Here is a 12342-nt window from a genome sequence, read left to right as displayed (position 1 = left end):
TTTTATACCGTGAATAGTGTCTAGTGGCTCTTTTTTTACAGAGAAAAAAGCAAGAGGAAATGGGGTTTGTTAGCACTCAGAGGGACTTCAGCCAGATATAATGAAAAATTTCCTGGTGGCTAAGATAGTACAAAGTACAATGAGTCAATGAAATGGTGCTGGTGGGGGTGGTGGGGGTGATGTGAAATCTCCTACTCTGTAAGTTTGTGGAAACAACCCAGATTCTTATCTGTCTGGAATTCCTTAGAAGTGAATCTGTCTGGTGGGCAGGGAGTGGACTTCCAGGTCTCTAACGCCATTGCTGCCTTGCATCCTTAAGACATTCTGGAGAGACATAAAATACGTATTCACAACTCCAAGCACATAAAACAGGAACAATCTCGCAAAGTTTCTCAACTGAAGCACGAGTGACATTGGCGGGGGTGGAGGGCAATTCATCATTGTGCAGGTTGACTGGTGCGTCGCAAGATGGTTTGACATCACCACAACCACTTAGTACCTCTGGGTCTGATGATTTCACGGCTGGCATGAAGGAAAATAGTGTGCTCCTCACAGAGCTACGAGGATAAATGAAATATTTGGACAGCACCCACTCAGGACCTGACAAGTACGAGAGCTCATTAACGTCTCTACCCCTCCCTTTAAAATTTTAGGATCTGAAGAGAAAGAATCTTTTAAGAGCCCAAGCATGAAAGACACATCTCTAAGTTGTTATGTTACAGCCAGTAATTTCTGAAACCATAGGTCTTTATTTCGTGATGTGGTTTGGTTTGGTTTGGTTTGGTTAGAAAACAACACTTCTTTCTCCTTTACTGTTACTGAAAATCTGCTTATCCTTCCTTACAATATTAAGACAGTGTTAAAATGTTCCCATTCCCCTGAAAAGTCAAAAAAATTTAAAAAGGGGGGGGGAATATAACCAAAAAAAATTAAATATACCTCACTGAACAGCAGTATAAAGAATTCACTTGAGTACATTTTGTAAGGAAATCTGTACGTAGCTTAATAGCCATCTCTTCTTATGCTCCTCAGAAAATATTGACCAAAAGAAGGCTTTTCGGGGATCCCTGGGTGGCACAGCAGTTTGGCGCCTGCCTTTGGCCCAGGGCGTGATCCTGGAGACCCGGGATCGAATCCCACGTCAGGCTCCCGGTGCATGGAGCCTGCTTCTCCCTCTACCTATGTCTCTGCCTTGTCTCTGCCTCTCTCTCTCTCTCTGTATGACTATCATAAATAAATAATAAAAAAATTAAAAAAAAAAAAGAAGGCTTTTCATTAAAGAAAATGTTTCTGTTGTGTCTGTTTCAGAGATGTGGTGCTGGATTCTTTCTCGCCCAGTCAGGAGAATGTACGCCCTGTGTCTGCAACGGGAACTCTGACGAGTGCTTGGACGGCTCTGGATTCTGTGTGGTAGGTCGGGGCTCCTGTCACTTTGTCTTTACTTCACTGGGCTTCTTCATCTTCAATGGGGATCAAGTAGTCTTCCCGCACGTTTGAGCGCCCCAGGAAAGAGTTAGTCAAGCTCTCTTCTTGCCCTTCACCTTGTCCTTTGAAACGCGTCATAGAAACTACCGGTGACTGTAAGTGGCCATCAAGGCATAGGTATGACCCCGTGGGCTCCTGGAGGTGACTGACCTGCCGCCCTTGGCAGCTGGTTTCCTCCTGTCGGCCGATGGTGGAGGGATTGGAAACGGTACACGGAGGAGGAAATCATCCACCCAAGTGCCTCTGTGATACTGTAGTTTGCCATATGTTTGGCTTCACGCCACATAAACCAGGAGGATAAAACAGTTGTTTCATAGCCTATTTTACAACCTAAGATAGTCAGGTCGAGAGATCAAAATTTTTAAAAACGGGGGTGGGGGTTTGAACAGAATAGCTAATAAAAATGAAAGCTCTGGCTTTGCGGTCTTTGTAATTCTGTAATTCTGTGCTTCAGCCCCCAGAAGACATTGTTTCCCCCTTAAGTGGGGGGAAACCTCCCCAACAAACTGTTCTTCGGTGACGTATCACAGGGACTTGGGGAGGTGACTGAGAGGCCTCCTAGCAAAAGGCGCTTGCTACGCCTTTCCCGGGCTCACTGAAGGGACAACTTCTTGAAAATGGCTACTGAGATATTTACCAGAAACGGCTTTCGTAGAAGTCCTAGGAGGCGTTTCTAACAGACGTTTGCCCTAAGATGGCGTTTTCCTTCGTGAGCTAGACCACATGGCAGGAAAATTAGACTCTTCAAGGTCCCGAGGGGCAGAAGAGGCTTTCCAAAACTGCAAGAGGATGTTTGCATAAACTACAAGAATTCTTAATTAAATACACCCTATTTACCTCAAAATGAGTATGATGATCCCTATTAAGCCGATCATTTTGATTAGAAGTTGGTCTCCGAGCTGTGCACATGGAGGCTGTTTGGCCCGTTGTGAAGGCATCACACTGAGATGCCAGTTAGAACATTTCATCGACTCTGAACCCAGGGAGGGTGAATGTGGGGGCAAACACTGGGCGCTGCCATCTCTCTGTAGTGTTTGTTTAGTCCTGGGGGGTCCGTCTCCCCCTTCCCCCATCTTCTTAAATAACCGTCACATCCAGGATGTCCTCTAGCCGCGTAGGCACCCGCAGCTGCCAAAGCCTGCCCCTTTCTAAAGCTTCCATCTCCGGTTTCCTGTTATTTTAATCCCAGTGACATTTGAAAAGAAGATCCCATGGATGCACTTGGACTAATAATGTACATCTCCGATAATTTGACCAACTAAAGACTCTTTGTCATCTGGTTTATTAAAATAGAAGACAATAGGGACTGGCAGGCCCATCAGCGGCCGTCGGGAGGCCAGTAAGATGGAAGGCTGAAATACAAGGGCAAAAAGTCCCTCCTGCTAAGTCCCTCCTGCGAAGAGCTGTGACAAAGCCTACTTGTCAGAAGAGGAACTGTCATGGTTTTATCTCTGAGCTAGACATGAGCTCTGAGCCAGACAGTCATCACATTCCTTCACAGCTCCCGGGCATACAAAGGTCTAATAAAAGTTTGGGAATGGACTGGGGTGTAAACTCTTATATATCCGCTCAAGGAAGCTGCCAATCTTCCTGCAATTACTGTGTTCCGAGACAGAACTATTTTAAAAAGAAATAGCCATCCTACTCATCCTGATGGTGAACCACCCCCGCCCCCAATTCTACCCAAAGGGAAATGGCTTGTTTCTCTGAGTGAAGTAATAGGTGCCCCGTGTAAAAAACAACCAAACAAAACAATACAGCTATATGCTGTACATGAAATTCAGAGTGAAAATCACCCATAATCATATGCCCCCAGAGCTAAATATATATATATATGTATATTGTTATAAATTTAATTTAGAAAGACAAAAAAAAGATGCTCGTATTTAATTAAATGTTAGTAGTGAACAGAGAAGCTTGCCAATATAGAAAGAATATTTTGTCACTTAGGATGGTAAAGTATAGGGGCACCTGGGTGGCTCAGCGGTTGAGCATCTGCCTCGGGCGTGATCCTGCTCAACCCGGGATCGAGTTCCACGTCGAGCTCCCTGCATGTACCCCGCTTTTCCTCCCTCTGCCTGTGTCTCCGCCTCTCTCTGTGTGTCTCTTATGAATAAATAAATAAAATCTTTTAAAAAAAGTAAAAAAATTAAAAGGTGGTAAATATATTGCCAATGGAGTCCCACTGGACTCAAACTCAGATTTTCCTGTTTCCTTTGGCATCCGCATTCTGGCCTCTTGGTGGAGCAGGGCCAGTTATCAGCTCCTGCCCTGTAGCTCCACCATCCAGCTCACCCACTTCTCAGGGGTTCCAAAGGAGAAGCAGTGGCTCTGAGAAACACTTCCTTGGGGCCAATTCTGGACCTGAGTTTTTTTTGTTTGTTTGTTTTTCTGGACCCGAGTTTGAATCAGTTCTTATTGTTTGCTTGCCTCACTCATTTCTCCCATCTAATATACACAGCCCAAAATAAAAGGCTTTCTTTTATTTCATTTTAATTTAATTTTTACTTTTGAAGGCTTACAATGCCTCCCTCCATCTTGCCTTCCCCCAGTTGTTTTTAATTCTTCTTCGATTCCAGTGTCCAATTTCAATTTGACCTGATATTTTAGACTGATTTTAAGGAACTAAGCCATTTGATGATAAAATGTAGAGTAGACAAGGTTATGCTACCATTGTAGACATAGCAAGGAAGCTTAGAGACGTCTTCATAAGAGGGATGCTTACTCTTCAAATGCAGAAAACTGGCTAAGTGAAAAGTGGCTTCGTGAATGAAATTCAACATGAAATTCAACATTTCCAAAATGCTACCTTGCATCTTACCAGAATTAGAATGCTCTGGGAAGGGTTCTCAGCTGACTGAGTCAGCCAGACAGGGCCCCAAAAGGCAACTCCAGGGGACATGGCTGACTCTCTAGGCAAGCTCCAGAAGGAGGCATGAGAAGGAAATTAGGGGAGCAAACAGGTAGAAGCAGATAGAGGGCTGGTGGTAGGAATGCCTGGTCCCGTGGGGAGCCTGATGCTGGACTGGATCCCAGGACTCCGGGATCATGACCTGAGGCAAAGGCAGATGCTCAACCACCGAGCCACCAGGGTGCCGCTGGAACCTATATTTATCCCAAGTCTATAGGTTAGATACAGAGAATTAAGAAGAGGCCTTGACTTAGGCCAGTTCCCATCTAAAGAATCTTCTCATCATTAGAAGAAAGCCAGGAGCCCGCTGACCAGAACTAGAGTGGAGATAATCTACCTTGAAGTTTACCACAGAAACAGGGCTCCTCGGGTTCCTTTAGATTAAGGATTGGTTGGTCTATTGATTTCATCTAACCATTTAACAAATAAGCTCTTTTTTGTTGTTGTTTTTTTGACTCCACTTATGTGCCAGCACTATTCTAGCCTCCAGGTTAAGTGGCTTCCATTGTATTGGGTTCCAGGGCTGTAGAAACTGAAGCACCTGCTTGAAAGTGCTTCTGGACTTGACCGATGTAGTAAAGCTCAAGGTGTGAGGACCATGGAGCTTTACAAGCACATGCAGAAATCCCTATCTGCTCAATGACAATCAAATGAAAAATTAAAATTTCAGGGTCAGGGCACCTGGGTGCCTCAGTCAGCTAAGGGTCTGCCTTGGGCTTAGGTCATGATGCCGGTGTCCTGGGATCAGCCCCATGGTGGCCTCTCTGCTCAGCGGAGAGTCAGCTTTGCCCTCTCCCTCTGCCCCTGCCCATGTGCTCTCTCTCTCAAATAAATAAATAAAATCTTTAAAAAAAAAGATATTAGGGTCTGTGCCAGCATTGGAGGAAAATTTTTTCTAAATCTGAATGAGAATATTCAGATTTAAAACCACTAAAAGAACGGCAAAAATATTACTGAAATCTAGAGATGCCCATCAAGTTGTTATCTGGCTGCTGGAAACATGGATTTTTATTTTTTATTTCTCACTTTACAGTATGCCTCCCCAAATCCTCTACAACTGCCAGTAATAATTTTGTAGTTAAAAAGATATTGATATTCAAATGGACTTCTACCCCGCCCTGAGCATAATGGAGTAATCCTATATATTGAAAGCTAATGAATTTTTTATTATTCTCAAAGCCTAATTAAAACTTCATTCAGGAAAGCAAAGATATTACATCTCTAATTTCTGCAGACACTAGTCTTTTTCTCATGCTTTTAAAATTCTCCTTTATTATGTGTGTGAGACAGAAATCAACTAATGTAAGTTCCTGTAAAACTAAATATGTGTGATTAATAAACCAGCACATTCATTAGATGTCCCATCAAGGAAAAAAACGAGTTATAGAGACTTCTTTTTCCTGTTTTACTTGCAACCATAAAGTTGGTACCGAGATCAAGTGCATAAATCTTACATCAAAATTTTGATAATTTTCCAGTATATTGCAAACTTGGAAAACCCCAAAATTTCGCAAATAGTGATGGATTGGGTTCCATGCTAACTGGAGTTTTGAAACAAAGTCAGAAAATTGTTATGTCCAGAGAATTTAGAGTCCTCTGTTGCTTTGTGCCCAGGCACAGAAGAAGATCATAGGAACCAAATGTAAATAAGTTCCCTATTGGTCATTTTTGTTTCTTCTTCCAACCCTAATCGTGTTCCTCTTCTTTATTCCCCACCTCAATTAATGGCAGCATCATTCTGCCAAACCGCCGTGCTAAGATGTCCCAGATGCTTCATCAGTTTCCGTTTCCTCTTCCCCAACATTCAACCCCCTGGGGTGGGGGGTGGGCAGGTTTGGGGGAGACAACCTCTTCTCTTCTCTGCCATCCCACTGCCTAGTTCACATCCACAGCATCTCTCCCAGACCGCAGCCATGACTCTCCAATGACTCATGCCCTGCTCCAGACTTTCCCCTAATCTGTCTTCCTTATCAGCAAAGGAGGCATCTTTCAACCTAATCAAGGCATTCGCCTTTCTAAAATCTTCCAGGACTTTCTACGCCGGCCCCACTGAGCTTCTCACTGCCACCAAAACTAACTCTGTACACAGTCTGCGTCTGAATTACTGCTCCCCTGCCCTCTACCTGGGATTCCTTGCTTATCCTTCAAGGCCTAGGTCAAATGCCATCGCCTCCATTACATCTTCTGCAACTTTCTTGGGAAAAGCCAGACGTTTCCTTCCTCTTTTTCCCATAGTAGGTGCATACTTTATGCATACCTAAGCCAGAGCCCAGCACCCTATTTTATTGTTTGTTTGCCTCTCTGTCTCCTTCACAAGCTTGTGATTACTCAAAGGCAGGAACCAGATCTTTGTCATAAAATGACACATAATGACAAAATGACACATAAATGAATCTGACCTTCTTTATTTTATTTTATTTTTTTGATCTTCTTTATTTTAACAGCAGTCATGGCTCATCGTCTGTCATGATATCAGCTGAATCCCGGTTTGTTAAATGAATGAATGAATTAGTATAACAAACTGACAAATGCAAAAACCTTTAATTTTATAATTTATGTGACTTTGGGTCACTCTTTGTTGCAGTAAAATATGTCTTTTTATGCAAGGTATTCAGGCTCAGGCTCAGCACTGAGCAACTAGCAAACAGTGTTTTTATTTAGGCCCTGGCTTCACAAAGATAGTCTAGACCAGTAGCACTGGGGATACCTGGGAGCTTGTAAGAAAGGCCGATACTCAGGCGCCACCCCAGATATCCTGAATCAGAACCTGCATTTTCACAAGATCCCTGGGGCGTTGGTTTGTCCAGTGAAGTTTAAGAAGCACTCATCTAGACAGAGCAGAAGTGCTCAAACGTCTCTTCTCATGACCCCCTCGCCCTCATAAGAATGATTTTATTCAAGTTGCCAGAGAGTTTTGTTTGTGGAGATTATATCCATCCACATGTACCACATTTGAAATTTAAAACCGTAAATAAATCTTTTTTTAAAAAGGAGGTGGGGCACCTGGGTAGTCAGTTGAGTGACCTACTCTTGGTTTTGGCTCTGGTCATGATCTCAGGGTCCTGAGGTCGAGCTCCAAGTTGGTCTCCATGCTCAGCACAGAGTCTGCTTGAGGTTCCCTCCTCCTCTCCCTCTGCGCCTCTTCACTCCCCCACTCTCTTTCTCTCTCACTCACTCTCACTCTCTCTAAAATAAATAAATAAGTAAATAAGTAAATAAGTAAATAAATAAATAAATAAATAAATAAATAAATCTTTAACTAAAAAAAAGAAATTTAAAACTGGAAGTTTTTCTGGTTTCTTCATGTTAATTTATTTGAAAATAATAATATTAAACCCATTACACATTAACGTAAGTAACATGCTTTTATAAAATACAAACATATTTTACAAATTAAAAATATGGTTCATGTTTGGCTTAAGAGAAGGCAGCTGGATCTCATATTCCATTTCTAACACTTACCCACTTTCCTGCCATCAACTGTCTGCATGTAACTTTCTTAACAATGGGCCAAAGATTCAGGATGCTTTTTTTCATTTTTAAGTGGGGTCAGTTTTATTAAAAAATAAAGACTCCCCCAACCCAGCCTCAACAACATACTTATTTATTGTTGTCATTTTTCTTTTTTGATCTGTAAATGGCAGAGCATTGCAGGTCAAGGCATATTTGCAATCCCAGAGTAAAAGGTTTCAGAGCTACGAGAAACTTCACAGGCCATCTCATCTGGCTTCTCATTTCATGGCTAGAGAATAGAGACCCAAAAAGGTCAAGTGACTTGTTCAAGTCTAGAAAAGCTGGAAGCAGTAGGGACCTGGTCTAACTATCTCGGCCAGTCTTTCAGAATGTACATCACTGCCTTTTAGGGAATTCCCTAACAAACCCTTTTAAAGGAAGGCAGATGAGGAAAGTCAGTGTTCACACGCTGAGCACTGAGAGGTCGGACAGATTTGGTGGCCGTGTCCTTGAGGATAATTGGTCTCTGTGGCTGCTGTGGCAAACTTAGAGCCCTAACAAGGAGTCCAAAGCACCCATCAAGCCATAAGGGGACAGAAAGGAATCAGCTCATTTTTGCAGCTTAATAGGCATTAGGAAGTATGACCTAATGTCTTCCAACAAGCCTGTTTTCTTCTGCACAGATGGGCTTCATCTGTCCAACAGGGACTCAGAGAAAGTTGATCCTAGCCCATGAGCAACTGCCCCGATTGCTTATGCCTTAGATTCCTGGTCGTTGGGCAAGGCTCGTTCGTTTTCCCTGAGATGGGAGATTGCTACCAATTTTGAGCTGATTTGGGTACATGTTAATATCCCTTATGTACTCCAGACACTAATTCATTTATTCACCCTTTCCTACTTTTTCTTTTATTTTTCTCCCCCACAAACCTTTATTGAAGAATGACTTAGTTCTAGACACAGTATTAAGAACTGGGGGATGAATATATTAACAACCCGTTGTCTGTGCATCATACTTTTATTTTTCAGTTTCTCATTGATGTGTCAGGCACTCTGAACTGGCTTCTAAATTTTATTCTGTTAACATAATTCTAATCAGGGACCAAATGGCGGACCAAATGCCCAAGAGGTGTTCAACCGTGATAGCCTGTTGCCCACATTAGAACTTTGCCCTTTTGATTTGAAGTCCAAACTGTACGTTAAATGGTATGACACCTAATGTAGTCATTTTATGACTCTTTGGGGCAAAGAGCCTTTTGTCTATCACACTGGAGAAGTGGTGTAATATGAAAATTAACAGCCTGACCTCTGGAGCCAGATGGCCTGAGTCCGAATCCACTTTTGTCTCCTTCCACTCATGTAATAATGTATTGGGCAATTTATTGAACCTCTCTGTGCCTCCGTCTCTTCAAATGTAAAATGGGGTAAAAAAAAAATAGTAACTTACTTTAGAATTATTCTTAAGAATTAAATGTGTTAATCCATGTAACATGTCTGGAGCAGAACCTCACTGTTATTCTATTTTGAACTTCAGCATAGAACACAAAGACAAAAAGAAAGAGCTCCGAGTTCACCTTGCTGTCGTGCTTCATCTTGCCTTTCTTTAGGTTCTTCCACAGAGCTCTGTTTGAAAACAGTGTCTGCTGAAGCTCTCGGGCATAGATGTTACTAAGGGAATGGATCAAGCAGGAGGCTGCCTCTTGGATGGCATTCTAATTCTAATAGCATCATTTTTCACTGAGAACCCTATTCAACTTTTATACACTCTGGTGAATGTAACGATGAAAATAATCACAGTGCTAATGGCATTGCCTTGTGCAATCCAGTTCAGTCCCGTTGGAGGAAACTATCAGACTAGCATCGCTGCCTCTTAAGTGGGAATTAATCCATGAACTTGTCACTGCGGAGTTGACTCCATTCTGCTGAGTACCTATTCCAGTTGAGGCAGCGGCAGCACAGTACTGAGAGGCACAAGGTGGCCAAAGGGCTGCTGAGGCTGGGAGCAGATGATAGCAGAACCATGCGGGTAGTGGAAGTGGGGGTAGGGAGGAGGCATCAGAAGGAATTCCTGGAGTTCTGAGGCCTCGTACAGATCCTGAAAGACGAACAGGGAACTATCAGCAGAAAACTCAGCCTATTTGGTGCTTTTCTTTCAGTTGTCTCCACCACAAATGGAAAAGCATACAGAAAAACTAGCGTATTATTTGTCATATGTCACTCTCCAGGTTACCAACCCATTAGCTTTCATATATATTAGGTAGATTAGATGTTTTTATCTACCTTTCATTCCATTTATGTTTCAGTAAATGTTCTTCCAAGCCCATAAATCCTTAAATTGTTCCCACTGTCATGGGTAAGTATCAGGGGGATTTTTTTTTTTTTCATTTCATATTCATTCCAAGTCAGTAAGCTGATGTTTCTAGAACATTCAGAGTTTGATCCTTCTGGTTATTATGTTGAATTGAAATGAGAAACTGATGAATTATCCCCTCTGCATGCAAACTCTGAATTCCTCAGGCTGCTGGTTCATACAAGGAAGTTCAGGATGAAGTCATCCCTCCTTGTCCACTCTTTGTATCATTGACTGGGGCCAACCTGGCTCTTTTGTGCTGACCGGTTCTGACCACACAATCAATTCCATCAGCCTGACATCCCCTTTACTTCGAGTACTGTCTGGTTCCCAGATACGTTGTGTATGTAACGTTTCTTTTGTGTCTTTGTCCATCTCCCCATCGTTTCCTCACAGCACTGCCAGCGGAACACAACAGGAGAGCACTGTGAGAAATGTCTAGATGGTTATATTGGAGATTCCATCAGGGGGCCACCCCGGTTCTGCCAGCCGTGTCCCTGTCCTCTACCCTACATGGCCAAGTAAGTTCTCAGAGATGTTCTCTTCTGCTCCTTACCCTCTTAATTGTGTATTTTTCATTTTTGCTCTATCCAGAGTTCTCAGGTTTTCCCACCTCAGTGAAAAGACTGAACACCTCATATGGAGATGAGACTGGAAAAGCTATAGGAAAGTTCTTTAGCCTAAATACACTTTTGGGGAAACTCAAGCACTTGCAGATGAGTGATGACTCTGTTCCCAAAATATTGGGTAGCATCATAAGGCCAATGGAGTCTCTCAGGTTTTAGAAGCGAGGCTAGTTTCTTGGCCAGCCCCTGACCTAGGGAGATCGCAACTGGTAATGCCAAGAGATTCATAATCCAGTATTTTCAGTAGTGACGTTTCCTCTGCCTCTCACAGAGTAGACGTTGTCCTACATGTGGTGGCCAACTGTTCAAGCAGCATCAGGACATAGATAAACAGGATGCATGCTTTAGGCCAGTCAGCTCATAAAAGATTTCCAAGAAAACTAATTTTCACTTCTGAAAATTCAGAAGCCATTCACTTCTGGCTATGTTTTGACCTGAGTGAGAAGTCCAAGAGAATACATGTTAATGGAAATAGTGGGATTCTTTTCAGGCGCACAAGATGTATAAGTCCAATAGTCAAGTCATGACTGGCCACTTTATTGTCTTAATGACAGAGTGTAGAATTAAAATGGTGGAGTGGTGTCTGGTTTTCTAAATATCAACCATTTCTCTGATTTTCTGAAGCCAAGTGGGTGTCTTACAATCAGTTCACTTCTGACAATAAGTACCTGGAGTTAGTCAGTTGATGGAGAAATCAGCCATAAACGGGGTCCTTAGGCTACTCACATGTCTGCTCAGCTAACTATAAATTCAACGTACCCCCCTTAGGTTCAATCATTCTCTACAATGACTCACAGAACTCAGGAAAGTGCTGTACTTACAATTACAGTTTTATCCTGAAGGATATAACTCAAGCCAGACTGAAGAGAGGCAGGGCAGGGGGTGAAGAAAGAGATGGGAGGGAGCAGAGCTTCTATGCATTTCTGGGTTGTTCACCAACCCCGAAGCTCCACAAACCTCATTTGTTAAGAGCTTTATCGATGTTTCATTACATAGTCATGATTGATTAAATTATTGGTTATTGAAACTCAATCTCCGTCCCCTCTCCCCTTCCTTGAGGTTGGGGGAAGGATAGGTTTGAGAGTTCCAACCTTCTAACCAGTTAGTTTTTTCCTCTGGCAGACCAGCCCCCATCCTAAAGCCCCTTAGAGGGCCCTGGAGAGTCACCTCAGTAACATAAACTCAAGTTTATGCTGAAAGGGGTTCATTCTGAATAATAAAAGACAATCTTATCACTCAGGAAATTCCAAGAGCTTTAGGAGCTCTGTGCCAGAAACTGGGACAAAAAACAAATATATATATATTTTTTTCTTAAACCACAGGTAGAAAGAGTATTGAAATCTAGGCTCTTATCACTGCTTTGGCACAAAATAGCTATATGACCTCAGGCAAGGTACTTTCTCCCCATGTCTCACTTTCCATGGGATTTGGAGTCAAGGAGACTAGATTCAGATCTTGGCTCCATTTGTTGATTTTTTTTTTTTATCTGCTCTGGATCTCAGGGGTATTTTTTTCCCTGA

General features: G+C 42.6%; 1 protein-coding gene across 5 annotated transcripts in view; it reads left to right on the top strand.

Annotated features, from left to right (window-relative positions):
- Positions 1-12342, top strand: part of LAMA4 (laminin subunit alpha 4) — a 147244-nt gene that overhangs the window by 41774 nt on the left and 93128 nt on the right. For all 5 annotated transcript variants that reach the window (XM_072739283.1, XM_072739276.1, XM_072739289.1 and 2 more), the window contains exons 2-3: positions 1309-1410; positions 10593-10717. In XM_072739283.1, coding sequence (XP_072595384.1) covers positions 10710-10717 — 8 coding nt within the window. In that variant the 5' untranslated portion in view covers positions 1309-1410; positions 10593-10709. The remainder of the gene's footprint in view (positions 1-1308; positions 1411-10592; positions 10718-12342) is intronic.

Source organism: Vulpes vulpes, chromosome 1, assembly GCF_048418805.1.
Source record: "Vulpes vulpes isolate BD-2025 chromosome 1, VulVul3, whole genome shotgun sequence".
Taxonomy (NCBI): domain Eukaryota; kingdom Metazoa; phylum Chordata; class Mammalia; order Carnivora; family Canidae; genus Vulpes; species Vulpes vulpes.
This window is presented reverse-complemented; position numbering and strand designations above follow the sequence as displayed.